This window comes from Vicugna pacos, chromosome 6, assembly GCF_048564905.1.
Source record: "Vicugna pacos chromosome 6, VicPac4, whole genome shotgun sequence".
Taxonomy (NCBI): Eukaryota; Metazoa; Chordata; class Mammalia; order Artiodactyla; family Camelidae; genus Vicugna; species Vicugna pacos.
Genome location: NC_132992.1, coordinates 68,499,326 through 68,514,695, shown reverse-complemented (window position 1 = coordinate 68,514,695; position 15,370 = coordinate 68,499,326). Strand labels below are relative to the sequence as shown.

The 15,370-nt window shown below is 34.9% G+C and overlaps 1 protein-coding gene across 9 annotated transcripts in view; it reads right to left on the bottom strand.

Moving 5' to 3' along the window:
- Positions 1-15,370, bottom strand: part of PCNX1 (pecanex 1) — a 181,097-nt gene that overhangs the window by 53,032 nt on the left and 112,695 nt on the right. For all 9 annotated transcript variants that reach the window (XM_072963331.1, XM_072963330.1, XM_072963329.1 and 6 more), the window contains 8 exons: positions 11,691-11,800; positions 11,140-11,245; positions 9,865-9,957; positions 7,076-7,226; positions 5,100-5,241; positions 4,221-4,398; positions 1,356-1,464; positions 420-549 (listed from right to left, as the gene is read on the bottom strand). In XM_072963331.1, the coding sequence (XP_072819432.1) occupies positions 420-549; positions 1,356-1,464; positions 4,221-4,398; positions 5,100-5,241; positions 7,076-7,226; positions 9,865-9,957; positions 11,140-11,245; positions 11,691-11,800 (1,019 nt within the window). The remainder of the gene's footprint in view (positions 1-419; positions 550-1,355; positions 1,465-4,220; positions 4,399-5,099; positions 5,242-7,075; positions 7,227-9,864; positions 9,958-11,139; positions 11,246-11,690; positions 11,801-15,370) is intronic.

The window sequence follows — 15,370 nt, the reverse complement described above, 5'->3', positions numbered from 1 at the left end:
ACTTATCTTCATGAAAAACCAGAAATGACCTACAAAAAGTTAATCTCTAGAAACAGCTATTTCTTAGAAAACTATGAGATAACTATGAGTGCTATAATGATGCAACACTGTATAGCATACAGTTTCAGTGTATTACTACTGTGGAACAATTCTAGGAAATAAAATTAAAGGACAAAAAATGAGTATATTCAACTAGAACTATGTTTTTAAAATCATATAAATACAAAAAAGGTAGAGAAATAGAATAATTATTCTGACTTCCAATTTTATATAATTTTGAAACTAAAAGTATTTATAAAATTTTAGCAAAATATTTCTATACAAAAAATTAACCATGAACAATTTATAATAATGCTGTTAATACTTTTTCCTAGTAAAAAAGATAAAAACCAGTTTTCAAATGCTTTTCTTTTACTCACTTATAGTCTCTCTCCCAGAATTTCACAGGTCGCACATATGAAGTGATGAATATTGCACTTCCCAGAAAGGGGTTCAGTGGAGTAGAAAAGAAGGCTGATACGGCAGCCTGGACAAACAACATGGCTGAATCTATGGGAAAACTGGTTAAGGACCTTAATATTCATGAGTACATGCACGCACACACATGCACACACAAATACACATACACACAAATACATCTCACAAACATGTTGCAATTATAGCAATTAGAAAAATGAGGTTCATCAGAGGAATAAAAAAAAGGTGTCACTAGACAGTATAACAGGTCGAAGTAGAAAGATACAGCCAGGAAAGTACAGCCTGACAGGATGCTTTGAAGGGAACCAAATAAGTATCTGCTAACATGTACTTGGTAAAAGTCCACGTATCACTCTTGGGTAGAGATGCATGGTTTTAATTTTCCAGAAGATAAAAACTAAAATTTAGATACAAAAAGTCTACGTATCAACATCTATGTGGTCACTAACCTTCACATTTATTTAGAAAATACTTTTAAGAAATGATGAGAACAGAAAATGTTGAACATAAAGTTTAATTATAATCATACCATTATGCAAAATGTTTTAAATCCTCATTCATTTATAAATATTTCACATTTTGCATACATTGAAAATTCCTGGACTTACACATAAACATAAAAATTTTAATCAGCATTACTTAATTACAAAGCCTTAATACTTTTCTCATGTTTAGATGATCTATGGAGCACAGATATTAATACAAGTTAAATAATCAAAATCAGTACAGGTGTGGACTCAAAAGATTGTGAATTTTTGAAAATTTATCATATAGTAACCTGTCTGTATTCTATGCCTATGAAAGGTTATGGCCACAAACCAACATTCTCACCAAGACTATGACTGCCCTTTCTTACAAAACTTTTATTAGAAGGATACGGGGCACAGCAAAGGGCTGAGCAAAAGCATGGAAAGCAGAACCCCATGTAATTTGCCATGGGGCAATGTAAGTGTACACAAACTGCAACTTATAAAGGAGCTCCCAAAGCTGCAGGAGGAAAAGAAAAATGATCAGTCAAAAGCTTATCAAATTTTTTAATTAGAAAATGAAAAACCTCTAAAATGTATTTTCTTCCAAATAGGGAAATGACACTGAAATTACTGGCCATCCGCATAAAAGGAAAAGAAGTAACAACTGCCAAAACACTGCACGTTTCTCTTTTTCTTTTTCTTTAATGGAGGTACCAGGGATCGAACTCAGGACCTTGTGCATGCTAAGCACGCACTCTGCCCCTGAGCTATACCCTCACTCCTTGCACATGTTTTTAGGTAAAGTTAGTTAGCTGACTTATGGGTTTGTGTTTCATCTGTTAAAAAAAATCCTGTGCTCTCTATTGGTTAGTTACATTATTATCATAAGAAAAACAAAGACAGGCAGGAAATCTAGATGTCTGTAAATCTTGAGCAATACACATACATATATATTACATTTATTTATTCTAAGACATTTCCCTCAAATTTTAGTGCTTTGAAAACCATGTATGTTTTAAATGTAATGTCAAAAGGAATCTGAAACCTGCCAGTCAAGGGATCCAGCTGTAATACAGCTGTCATTGCTGGTTTGCCTAAAACTTAGTAGCGTGCATTAGGCATCTGTTCACAGTCAGAATTGTCGCTGCCAATGGAAACGCAATACATCTTGGAATCTTATTTAAATTAGCATCTGTTTTGTTGCTGAACACGTTTTCAACACTGAAACAGAATTCCTGTGTTCGCCCAGGACTGCCTCTGCATGCGAGGCAAGGCAAGGCCCCGTTCTCAGAATGGATCACAAAATCTGAAAAGCAAGAGGCTCTGTCTAATTCAGTGCCATGATTCAGGCACCAAACACCTCATATTTAAATTATTTAGCTGATTTACAAATGAACTTGTTTAATTTCCAATTTAAAAAAGAAACCACAAAATCAACCAACTAGAAAGTGCAGATGAACCCCTACATTCTTTGTCATGACTCAAAATTACGCTGGCAATCCTCGGTATTAACATGATCAGGATGACAGGAAGTAAAAGCAGCATGTGTATTATCAAGATGTCATTATAATTGCTTAAAAACAGTGATTCAGAACACTCTTCAGTTTCTAAATGTGAAACAGATTGTACTCAAATTTTGTAATATTTAAAAAATGATACACATTTACAAGGATAAATGGTTAGTGGATAAAAATATTTTTGTATACAGAGTAATTCTTTTCTTGAAAGATTATTAAATCAATAGTACATCTTACAATGGTATCTTAAAATAGAAGATACATCTAAAGAGATCCCTTGAATATTACTTGCTTATTAGTAACACTGTTAAGATCTATTCAAGATCCCTTGAATATTACTTGCTTATTAGTAACACTGTTAAGTTTGTAACCATACAAAACACAAACTCCTTACGGGTGGAGTTTTCTGTGTTTTGTTAACCAATGCAGCTTGAGCACCCAGAACTGTTCTGGAACATGTTATGCTTTCAAAAACAATTTGCTTAACAAATGAAAGTATTAAGAAAATCCAAACTAATGTGCGTTAAGTGTAGTGACTATTTTAAGGATTGTTTATATTTTACTACAACTTTCATTCTTTCATTTTTTTCCCAACCCCGTATAAAAGAAGTTTCAATACAATTTCCAATGTAAATATTAAATTCATGAGAAATCGCATGCCTTTTTATACAAACAATTCCCTGCTTAACTTTCTGGCTTCCTCCTTTGGTTAATCTTGCTCACTACAAGAGGAAATAAATGATAAAAATGCTTACAAATTAGTGACTGAACAAATACAATACTGCAATATTTTAGAAGCTATTTATCACAGTATTTAGCTCCATGTTTTGAAACTGACTATTACTAAAACCTTGTTCGGATCCATGGTTTTCACTGGTACTTCCCCCATCCTAGGTCAGACCTCTATCACATCTAAGTTACTGTCACAATCTCTTAAGCTGTTCTCCATACCTTTAGGTTCTCTCTTCCCAAACTTATCCCAAATGTGGCTCACCAGGCTAACTTTCCTAAAACTGGGCTTTCATTGTGTTTTGCAGCTGTTCATATGCTTCAGCTTTCTGTTACCTATCAAATGGGATAATATATGTCAAAGTCCTTTGAATGTGGTCAGTGTTAACATGAAATCTAAACTCTAATATACAAATAATCTGCACCATCTATTTCATTTAGAAAGCTGGTTTGGCAAAAAGTTTCTTTAAGTGGGAGGCAGAAGTTTCAGGTTTTATCGTCTCATTTGTCAAAGGACTAAAAGCACCTATCTCATGGGTATGTAGCATATTTCAGAAACATTTAATAAATTTCAGAATATTCCATAAGTAAACTAATTTCTGATTGCTCCCATGTGGCCTCAGAGCCCTCAGTATCTACCCTCTTCATTTAGCTATCAGGTTATTTCCTCCCTCCATCTATCCAGCAGCCCAAAGACCAGTTCAATTATTATCATGTCTATTTCTAAAACTATTTAAAACCACACCCCCTTTTGGAAGATCCCACATACTAAAAAATGTATACTTGCTAGAGTTTCTCTAATTTTTCCATGTAGCTTAATCTTACCTTCCTAGCTACAGTAAGAAATATGTCTTCTGCGGATCATAGTGACTGGCATTGGTTCGGATTCTAATATGCACCTAAATAGTTGGCTGACTGAAGAAAAGGTATTACTTAAATGATAATGAAGCATAATTCTCACTAAATAGCATACTACTTAGGGCGACACATTTTACAGATGGGGTTATTTCTTTCAGTGATAAATTACCTTGTTGAAGAGTATGGACATGAAGAAGAGATCCAAAAGCATGGTCTCTGAAAAAGCTTCATAGTCAATTTTGAAAAAGAGCACAGTGAAGATGACTGTGACATACTGATAAGTAGGGCTGCTAAAGGAGGATCGCAGCAACTTCAGACCAGCAATGGTGATCATTAAAGCACCTAATCTACAATACAAAGAAAGCAAACTCATCAGCTAGTGACTGAAAACTTCAGAAACTCTACTAACTTCAGAAAGATCACCATTTTACTTACTAAACTTACTTTCTCTATGTATATACATCAAATTTAAACCTTTAAAACCATTATAATATTCTTTTCTAGTAATAATGTATTATGATTCTTGTCTATTATATAAATAAGCAGGTTTAAAAAAATAAGTTAACAGCACTGCAATTCTGACATTTGGTTCTCCAGTTTCTCCATATTTCTATTGCTTTAACATTAGTAACATTTAGCAAATAAACAATAGCAATGCTTACCCAACAACAAGTACCTAGTGTAGGGGGTAGGCCTACAGGAAGACTGTATAGGCAAGTGGCCACCTATATGGCCTGACTTAACCACAGTACACAAAAATAACCATCTCCAAAACTTACAATCTAATATTAAACTTGTTTAATAAATGTCATCTCATAAAATGGTAGCTGACAATGAGCAGTCTGGAGTAGTAACATGCCAAGAGCAGAAACAGATGTTCAGAAAAGGGAAGTCACAGATAAAATTTCACCTGAATTTTCTACACAGTGCTTTATACCAAAGAGATACTCAAAGAGATACTCAACTTTGTTACTTGGTCAATAACTTAAGACATTGCTTACGACAGCCCCCAGCAGTCACACTTGGATTAGAGAAGCACTGCACTTACTCTGTATCCAGTTTTTTTGGACTAGCAATTGTCTCTGCACTGCTACTAAGTTCATTGAGAACAATCAATGGATAGATGACATTCTTCTCCACAAAAAGAAGCCACACGTGAAGTTTCTCAAACCACATCACAGTGGCTGCATCTAACAACAAAGCAATATTAAGTCAAGAAGACCATGTAACTTAATGTATAGAATAGTTCAGCAACATGAAAAAAAAGGAAAATCTTACCATTCAAACTCAGCTCACTATAAATAATGTATGAAATCTAGTACTTCAATCAACTATCAATTTCTATGAATTCTGAGACACATTCAACTCAGATGTAACTTAAGTTTAGATGAATTTCATTTTAAACTTAATTCCTGAAACCTAAGTTTTTTAATCGTAACCTTTCCACATTTATGCCTATAACTTTTGGAGAAAAGGTTACTGTCTCTTTCCCCCAAAATATAAATGATCTATTAAATTATCCATTTTTAAAGATACAAACACAGAACAGATGCGAAAGTATGACATGTTTGGGTTCACACACTTTGTAGGAGTTATTTTCATTGCCAGTAATACTTTTTCGAGTATTTTAGTATCTAATTTCTCTGGGGAAAGTGTCTAGGCTATGCTGAGGTTCTCCGACCATCTGAAAACAGTGTCACCCGGCTCCAGGAAGTTCTCTAGTGAATGATGTTTTCCTTTCAGTTGCTAAGATAAACTCTGCTAATGCCTAGTACTCCTATAAGTCAAAAGTGTTCTATTGACTCAAAATTTCTAAAAATGTAGACTAAATATTTTAAGATAAGAAATAAACAATATGATCACTGATTTACTTTAACAAAAACTGCTCTTTAAAACAAACCAGATATACTTGCTAACATTTATATATGAAAGCAATACTAACAGTTACCCATCAAAAATAATCATTAAGTTGTTTTCCTTATGGTAAGAATGGGTAGTTTCTTACAGCTTCATGTCACTTTCTCTTATTACAAGAGCACACGGTTTTTAAAAGGTCTGCACAGTGCTATTACTACACTCTACAAGTTGTTTATTTAATTATCTATCCAGGACCAAAATGGTGATAAAAATTACAGTGCCATGATGCTTTAAGAAATTTTGTTAAAAGGCCCAGGAAATTTGCTTTGAGAATGCAAAGTCAAGTTTAGTATAGAAATCTTTCAAAAGCTTTGAAGTTCCCTAAAGTTAATTTACCTCCCAACAGCTGAGGAATTTAACTTCTACAGTAATTCATTAATTGAAGAAAAACCTTTGAGGAAAAAACATTGGCTTGTTTAACCACGGGTATATAATAAACAATGACATAGATATTAACTTTTATTATTTCTCTAAAATGAGGAAGTATAGTTTATGACAGGCTGTGGAGCCAATGAACAGGACTGAATACTTGTAACAGGAAAGAAAAGTCAGGATTTAAAGTGGCAAGCAAGAAGCTTGACTGGCCTTCTACTCCTTTTTAGTCATTTTATACATCATCCCAAATATAAATGAATAATAGCAATTACAAACGTTTTTCACTTCTTTTTTCTTGCTGAACTCTTTATCTACCCCTCTCTGGTAGACAAAGCGTCTCTGTGAAAACAGGAACAAAGGTCTCTCTATTCCCCCTATGCATTCAGTTAAAAATATTTCAAACAGGCTGCCTGCATATGGCAAGGAAAACTGAGGGAAAAGGTAGGGACTGGAAAGAGAAGTCAAGGACACACATGAAAGGGTTAACCAATGAGAGGTCCGTGAAGAATAATTTAGAGAATTCTGTGGGAAGTTGGGATTGTAGCACTGACATTTATACTTCGACTGGAAGGAAAGCATCTTGCAAAAGGTCTGACTCATCACAGCATCAAACCAAAGCATCAGACACAAGCCAAAGTGTTACTTGATGTGACCTACTTAACTGTCACCTGTCAACAAAGTAGAAGAAAAAATCCCTAGTCTTAAAAAGAAAACTGTTGATGACAGACTTACTTCGAACCTCATACTGATTATACTCCACCGTCTTCAGCAGAGGGTGAGAGAAGCAGTGCCAGGGCAGCTGCTTCCGGACTTGAGGCAGCACGTAATGGGTCACAAAACCTACGAAGCCCACCAGTGCATACAGCACGTACTTGAGCGCAGGCTGCAAGGAGAATCAAGTTAGGGAAATTAGAAGTGATTCTAAGAGCCACAGGACAGCCTCTGCTTTAACAGTTCAACTTGAGTCCACTTCAGAATCAAAGAACCAAACACGTGTCCACAGTTAACATTTTTATATTATGTAGTTTTCTGATGAATCAGCTATGAAAGTTAGTGACTGTTCATGTATTATCATGTACTTAAAATCGTATTAACTACTTTCTTTGGTGTCTCACACTGTCAGTATACTCAAGAGTGGCCTGAGGTGTATTGCCTGCCACTCCAAGAATGTTCTATGTGACTTGTAGAGCAATGCACTAAATTGTTCTAACTAGTAGAGATCAAGAACATGTAAGTCTATAAGTGAAAAGCAGAATAGGATAAACACAATGTATTCTTTTTCTGCTGTCTTCACATGCTTTGCAAGAAAGTTCTCATGTATGACTAAATTCACAAAAAAATCAAGTACTACCTTTCAAATGTTCAGATAGAAAGTCTTATGTTTAGAAACCGAAAAGGCCTATATTTGGGCCCTGAAAACACACTGGACCTTACTAGCTTGTGAGGTACTCAGGAATTAACAGTTCAAATTGGAAGAGAAGAAAACAGGCAAAAATGTTAAAATTAAATAATACAATCTTGGCTTCTGGACAAATGAAATAATAGAGATTTATTCTCCCACATGAACCAAAACAGAGTAAGATATATGAACCAATGGTTTGCAATATGCTAGACCTAAGGAAACAAACAGTGAACCCTCAGAGAAAGGAAACAGATAAGGCCAATATTCAGTTTACTGCCCCGAGGGTTTCCAGGTTGTAGTGCAGGGAGGGGACCCATGTGATGTCTCCTGAGTTGAGGAGATGGAACTGTGAGCCTGGAGAGACCAAGGCAGCTAGATTCACCAGACAGACAGTGCACCAGAGAAAAGTGCATGGAGAGAGAACTTGGAAGCTCTGCTGAGGGTCTTCAAAGAGTATCTACAGGGGCCAGAGTATTCAGGGGACTCAGAACATGTGTGTGAGAGGAAACTACACATGGCCAGAGAAAGAACCACACCCAAGGATTAGAGAGAACAGTACCCGGCCTCACGCAGGGCTGGCCATAGTGCCTGTTCTCACACATCAGACTGAAACACTCAAGATTCCCAGGGCACTGGTCAGGGTGCTCAGCAGGGTGTTGCCTCAGTTGTGTATGGAAAGGGGGGAGAATATTAGCCCTACATTAAACACAGCCTTAGTCCCAATTAAGCAATCTTAAAAGTTAGATCTGAGAGGATCAAACTGTTAACAAATAACTTAACAGTGCCCCCCCAAAAAGTTTAAGAATATTTCTAGAAATACAAAAATATCCAATACCCAATAAGGTAAAATTTATAATGCTTGGTATCTAATCAAAAATTACCACATATGCAAAGAATCAGAAAATTATGACTCATGGAGGAAAAAAAAACAATTAATCAAAACCAACCCATATGCAGCACAGAAGTTAGATTATGAGACAATGACATTAAGAGTCAGAAGTGAACTCTGTATGTTCAGAAAGGTAAATAGAGGCATGAGAGAGATAGAAAAGACCTAAATCAGACTTCTAAAGATGAAAACTCTGAAGTTCTGAGATAAAAAATACACTGGATAGGATTAATTGCAGGTTACACATTACAGAAAATTAGTGAACTAACAACAAAGCAATAGCAATAGGAAGTATTCAAAATTAAACACACAGGGAAAAAAAAGGAAATCAAATGAACAAAGCATCAGTAAGCTGGGGACAAATTCAAGAGGCCAAAGATATATGTAACTGGAGTTCATAAAGGTGGGGGGAGGGATAGCAGAAGAAAAGGGAAAAAACTTGAAGTAATAATGACCAAAATTTTCTAAATTTGATGAAACCAGGCCACAGATGCAACATACCTCAAGTAAAAAACATGGAGAAAACCATAGGAAGGTACATCATAATCAAACTGACAGCACACAGAAATACAGGTCTGCACAAAAGAACCAAGAGCACAGACAAGGGCGATGGCATGGCCGACAGCTGGGCAGACTGCACTGCAGGGGCACCAGCCACACAGGCCTGACTTAGAGGACGAGTTTCTAGACTTCCAGGGGAACAGAAGGAGACTGCTGGGGGTTTCAGAAGGGGTGGAGGCCTGAGGGCATACTGTGGTCTTGAGTACAACTTGGCTCCCACGGTCCTCACTTGCTGGTATTTATGTCTGCTTGCATCCCCTTCCACATTGTACCAGGGTTGCCCTCTGTGACCAGTTAATACAGAAGGAGTGGTGGTGTGCAACATTAGCCACTCCGTGAGGAAAACTCAGGCAGCCTACGGTGAGGACCATGTGGCGAGGAATGGAGTGCACTGTCTGGCCAATAGTCAGCAAGGTACTGAGGCTTGCTAACGGCTTCAGTTGACTGCAGCCACTTATGATTGTAGCATCGTAACACATGCTGAGCTGGGATCATCTAGCTAAGCCAGTCCCAAATTCACGATCCAGAGAAACAATGAGAAAGTAAGCACTTGTTAAAACCAAACAAAATGCCATATTTTGACATTATGAACAAACAGTACCATCAAATCAGAAATGAATCCAAACCAAGTTACTTTCCCCCAATCAAAAGAACAAAATCATTCCTCACCTGCAATACTGTGAACACTGTGCTTACATGAATAGCAAAATACAGCACACCAATTACGATGCATACTACTAGGTCAGACTGTAAACGCTCACTCTGTGGAACAAACAGAATTATCAAACATTACACAAAATTTTAAAAATCTTTACTCCCAATGATCAAGTTTAAGAAATAAATTTTCAATGATCCTATTCTGTAGCACTTACAGATATTCCTTACATATAATAATTAACTGTAATAAGTCTTATTTTCTTCCTCAAATCTTCATATGTTGGCCGGACACTGCAATACCAAGGGACTTAAACTAAACTTCACTAGTCCCACACAGCGTATAACATATCATAACAAAGTCTTTTTAAAATGAAGATTTCTTCCCCTCACTGGTCTGTAAGTTTTACTTTTACATATGGGAAAAGGAAATGAGATAGTTACTGTATGTTTATAGGGTATATATCCTTTTGGATAACAAAAATGTGTATTTTCACTGGCCTTTTGAAATGTTGAAACTGTATGCACAATGTCCTATTTTACTTACTGGATTTTGGTTATTTTAGTGGTTGCAGTAAAACTCAGAAACCTCTTGATATCTTTGGTCATCAACTGACTCACAGATTCATGCTTTTAAGCTAGACTCAGAAATATCCTACTATATTTAACATGAAATGTCCTTTGCTAGTATGGAAACTCAAGTCAGAAAAACTATATTTTATCTTGAGGCAGTTTTGTACTTTTCTAAAGTTTTCTAAAGCATATGTGAACAGCTCAACTTCAGTGAAGGTAAATATTATGGGTAATTCAAGACCTATATAAATTTAGTTGTTCACAAATGAAAATATGTAAGATAACTTGGAAAAAGAACATTTTGTGTTTTGTCCCATAAAACAGATATGAATCTGTAGAATTCATTTTTTAAATAATTACTAAAAGAATGCAGGTAACACTAAAATTTACTAAATTAGAAAATTTTTAAAAATCACTACATTTACTTAAGTATATTAAATTAGTACAGGCTATTGTCCTCTCCTTCAATCTGGAAAATAAACTCACACACACTTTTCAGACTTGAGAAATGATTAGCATACTATTCAACATGGAAAGAATCCTTGAGGACTGATCATTTCTTACATGTTAAAATTGGAAATAAGATCATCAACCATGTACAGCTCTCTCTAGTTTCTCCCCAATTACTAAAATTGTGTTACTTCAAAAATGATCATGACAATCTGTCTAAAATTTACAATTTTAAAAAGCTAAGGATTTTTAAAAGCTAAAACTTACAACAGAATTTCTAAGTTTTTCAGGCAGTGGATCTTTTACTTCAGACAGAGGGTCTTCTGGATTTTTCTCTTCTGTTTTTGGAAAAATCTTGGATTGTACCAAAGAGCTTTACATTAAAAAAAATGAGAAAATAATTAATTTAAAAATACATTTATAACCTAAAAACTAGTTAGCAAATAAACTTTGCTTCATAGCAATAAAATAAAACTTCATAGCAAATAAAGTTTATAATAGAAAACCAAGTAATCCAAGTATATTTAATCATTAGCAAATGACAAATTCTAAAAAGTTTAAGATGCCACAAATAAGCATACAATAACAATATTTTTATTAAAATATAGTTTTAACACTCAGGAGAGAAAAAGCTAACAAAACCTCTCACAGCCAGTGGTGGTCAGAATGACCTAAAGTTAACATATTTTGAAACCAAATATAGACAAGTTAATAGTATTTTGACAAGGCACTGGGAAAACAGATCTTGGAAGTTAAATTTGAAAGAAATGCAAACTTATTTAAACTTCTTTAATTCAGTAACAACTGATTTCACTTACAAAAGTACAGATGGATCACTGCTTTGTCGGCTGAGATGATAGGACACTGCCACTAACAAACCACAAAAAATGGAGAAAAGTACTGGAACATGCTGGCCATCCCAAGAATCCTGTTAAAAAAAAAAAAGTTTGACAGAATAATACGCTCCTAATTCATAGTCATATAATCCTTTATGTCAATACTTTGGAGAAAGATAACTGAATTCAATAACCTTCTTAGCCGTATTATTAATTGCATTTTATTCCAGACAAATTTAATGTTACTGCTTTCTGATGAACGAGAACCTGGCCGCTAGATCGCCTCCAGATTTCTTTGGTGCTAAAGCTCTACTACACACTATGAATAGTACATGTGTTTCTGGTATGTGTTGCTGTCAATTTCTTTCATATTTTAAGTGGTATTAAGTTTACAGCAAACTACAGTCTCCCTTTTGAAAAACAAAAGAACTTGGTGTAGCAAATTTCTGATTACATATAATGGAGTAGGAAAAGGCAACACATGATACAACACATTAGGCAGACAGACTGCTGACATTCGGTGCGCTACTTCTTGATGCCTTTGTTCATGTAACATGCCACTCTATCCTCCAGAGCACTGAGCAGATAGTCTGTGTTTCCTGAATGAATGAACTGCATATTACTAGAAATAAACAATACAAAGGCTGGCTTCTAAGGCCAACCAAACATGTGGGTGTGGATATCCATGTCTGCTTTGCTCACCGCAGGATCTCTGGAGTCTACAAGCATGGCACCTAGTATAGAATAGGTAACACTGGTAAAAGGAAACAGTTCTTAACAGTTCTTAAGTATGGCCTGAGAGGTGAACACCTTTGTCTTCCTCTGAGGATTCAAGAAGGGAGAATGGCAGGAATGGGTAATCAAATGGTAGTTTATTATACAATTTGCTTCTTCTTTTTCCATTTAATAATAGTCTTGAAAATTATTCCACAAAGCAACAGAGAGATTTCTTTTTAATGGCTACATGAAAATCATCATCATCATCATATTATGTGTTATCACACTACGTGTCGAGCCCCATTCTCAGATCTTTATAAATACTTCCTAAATAATTCTTACAATCATCCCTGGAGATTTGTACTGTTACTCCCCAATTTATAAATGAGGAAATTAAGGTACAAATGGCTTATATAATTTGTCCAGTTAAGTGGTAGAGCCAGGAACTAACCTTCCTGAGACGCCTGAATTCACTGAGAAGAAAGTTACACAATATGTGAAGAGTTTGAGAACGAAAGAGAGTTATATAAATACATATGAAACACAGTAAAGGAGAAAATGAAATGTATGCAGGAATATATTTGCATGGTGATAATAAGGTGAACATATTAGGGGTATGAAGGAGACTGGGTTGGTTGACAATGTATGAGGTGAGAGGTGAAAGAAAGTTAAGCCTACAACTTCCACAAAGTGAAGTTCATGAATAATGCCTAAAACTTGACAGAATACAAGAAGTGGGTGTGTAAATTAGTTACGCAGGGACATGGGAGCAAATACCAAAAGAATCTGCTCAAAAAATTAAAAAGAGATAACTCTGAGTAAGGGGTAAAGGGGTGGGGGGCCTTCCTGGTAGTAAGTCTTGTAGAAATATTGGACTCATTAAAAGATAAGCATGTACAACTCTGGTAAGAATTAAAACTAAAAAACAGACGTCTAGCACAACCACTTTGGAAAACTGGCAACTCCATTTTAGGTATCTACCTAAGAAAAACGAAAACATATGTCCACAAGAAGACTTGTACAAGAAAATTCATAGCAGCCTTATTCATGATAACCCTAAATTAGAAAGAACTCAGACGTTCATCTCTAGGACAGTAGATAAACCATGACCTATTCATACAGACAAAATAAGGAGGATTTAAAACTAAATAGGATACTTAATCTGCAATAAAAAGGAACAAACTATTGATACACATAATGTAGATTTATTTCAAAAATACATTAAACAAGACACATCAGCTACAGAACAGTAAATACAGCACGATTCCATTTATATGAAGTTCAAGAACTGCAAAGCTACAATAAAAGCACCTGGGCAGAGGGGCTGGGAGAGAACAAGAGCAACTTTCTATTGGTGATGAAACTATTTTATATCTTGATAGTGGTGCATATTACATAGGTGTGTGCATTTGTCGAAACTCATCAAAGTGTGTACACAAGATATGTGGAATTCGCTGTATATAAATTTTGCCTCAATTAAAACAAAACAATATTTAGAAAAAAACACAAAATGTCTGTATCTGACAAATGCTTGACATTACTTTTTATTGTTCTCAGACAAAAGAAAAGCATACTTAAATTGGTCTCAAAATTACTTATCTTGTTTAGATTAAGAATTTGGAATAATCACACATACAATGTAATTCAAAAATATGTAAGTCGATAGTAACTACTACCTTCATTGAGTACTAACTAGAAAAACAAAGAGCAAAACAAACCCAGCCACCTCTGAGTTTTTAATAAACTCCTGATTCAAACTGGGAGGAAATTCAGAAACTATGAAAAACAAAACCACTTAGGGAAGTTCACCTTGATCAAAAGATTAAAAGGTGAATTTATTCTACACACTGTAGCAGGTCTGAAAGTTTCTGCTTTATCATGTAATGCCAAAATTCTAGTAATCTCTTAAAACTATGTAAACATCTAGAAAGCATACACATACTAATAAGAAGCACTAAAACTGTCTTAGAAGAAACATTTTAATGTTTAATAAGCTTTAATGGTTAAGGAAAAACAAAAAAGTAAACACAAAGAAAGCAGAAATCAAAAATGATAGATGTAAAAGTCTATATTAGTGGATAAAAAGAAAAATTAAACCATTACTAAATATATGCCATAATGCCCCTCACTGAGTCTAACTGTCCATCAGTAACCTCTATTATCAACTTGCTGTGTATTCTTCCATAAATACTCTATGTATATACATGCCATCAGATGTATTATAACACACACACACAAAGGAAATATCCAGTTTTTGGCATAATGCCTTCTTTTTTATTAAAAATACACACACACAAGAAAATGTGGTATGTTTATGTACACACACACACAGAGGAATGTTATTCAACCTTAAAAAAGACAGAAATCCTGTCATTTGCAATAACATGAATGAAATTGAAGGACATTATGCTAAATGACATAAGCCAGACAGAGAACAACAAATACTGTACGGTACCACTTATACGTGGAATCTTAAAAAAATAAAACAAAAAAGTCAAACTCATAGAACAGGAAAGTGGTTGCTAGCAACTGGGAGGTGGGGGAAACAGGGGAAGGTTCATAAAGGAGTACAAACTTTCAGTTATAAGAGGAATAAAATTTAGGTGGGGGATGGGCAAAATGGGTAAAAGGGGTCTAAAGGCACAAACTTCCAGTTACACGATAAATAAGTTCTAGGAATATAATGTACAGAATGGTGACTATAGTTAATAATGTTGTATTGCACACCTGAAAGATGCTAAGAGACTAAATCTTAAAAGTTCTCATGACAAGAAAAAAATCTGCAACTATATATGGTGATAGATGTTAATTAGATTTATTGTGATCATTTTGCAATATATACAAATACTGAACCATTATCTAAAACTAATATACTGTTATATCAATTATGCTTCAATAAAAAATTAAAATAAAAAAATTTTAAAGATGATTAAGGTCTGAGGACC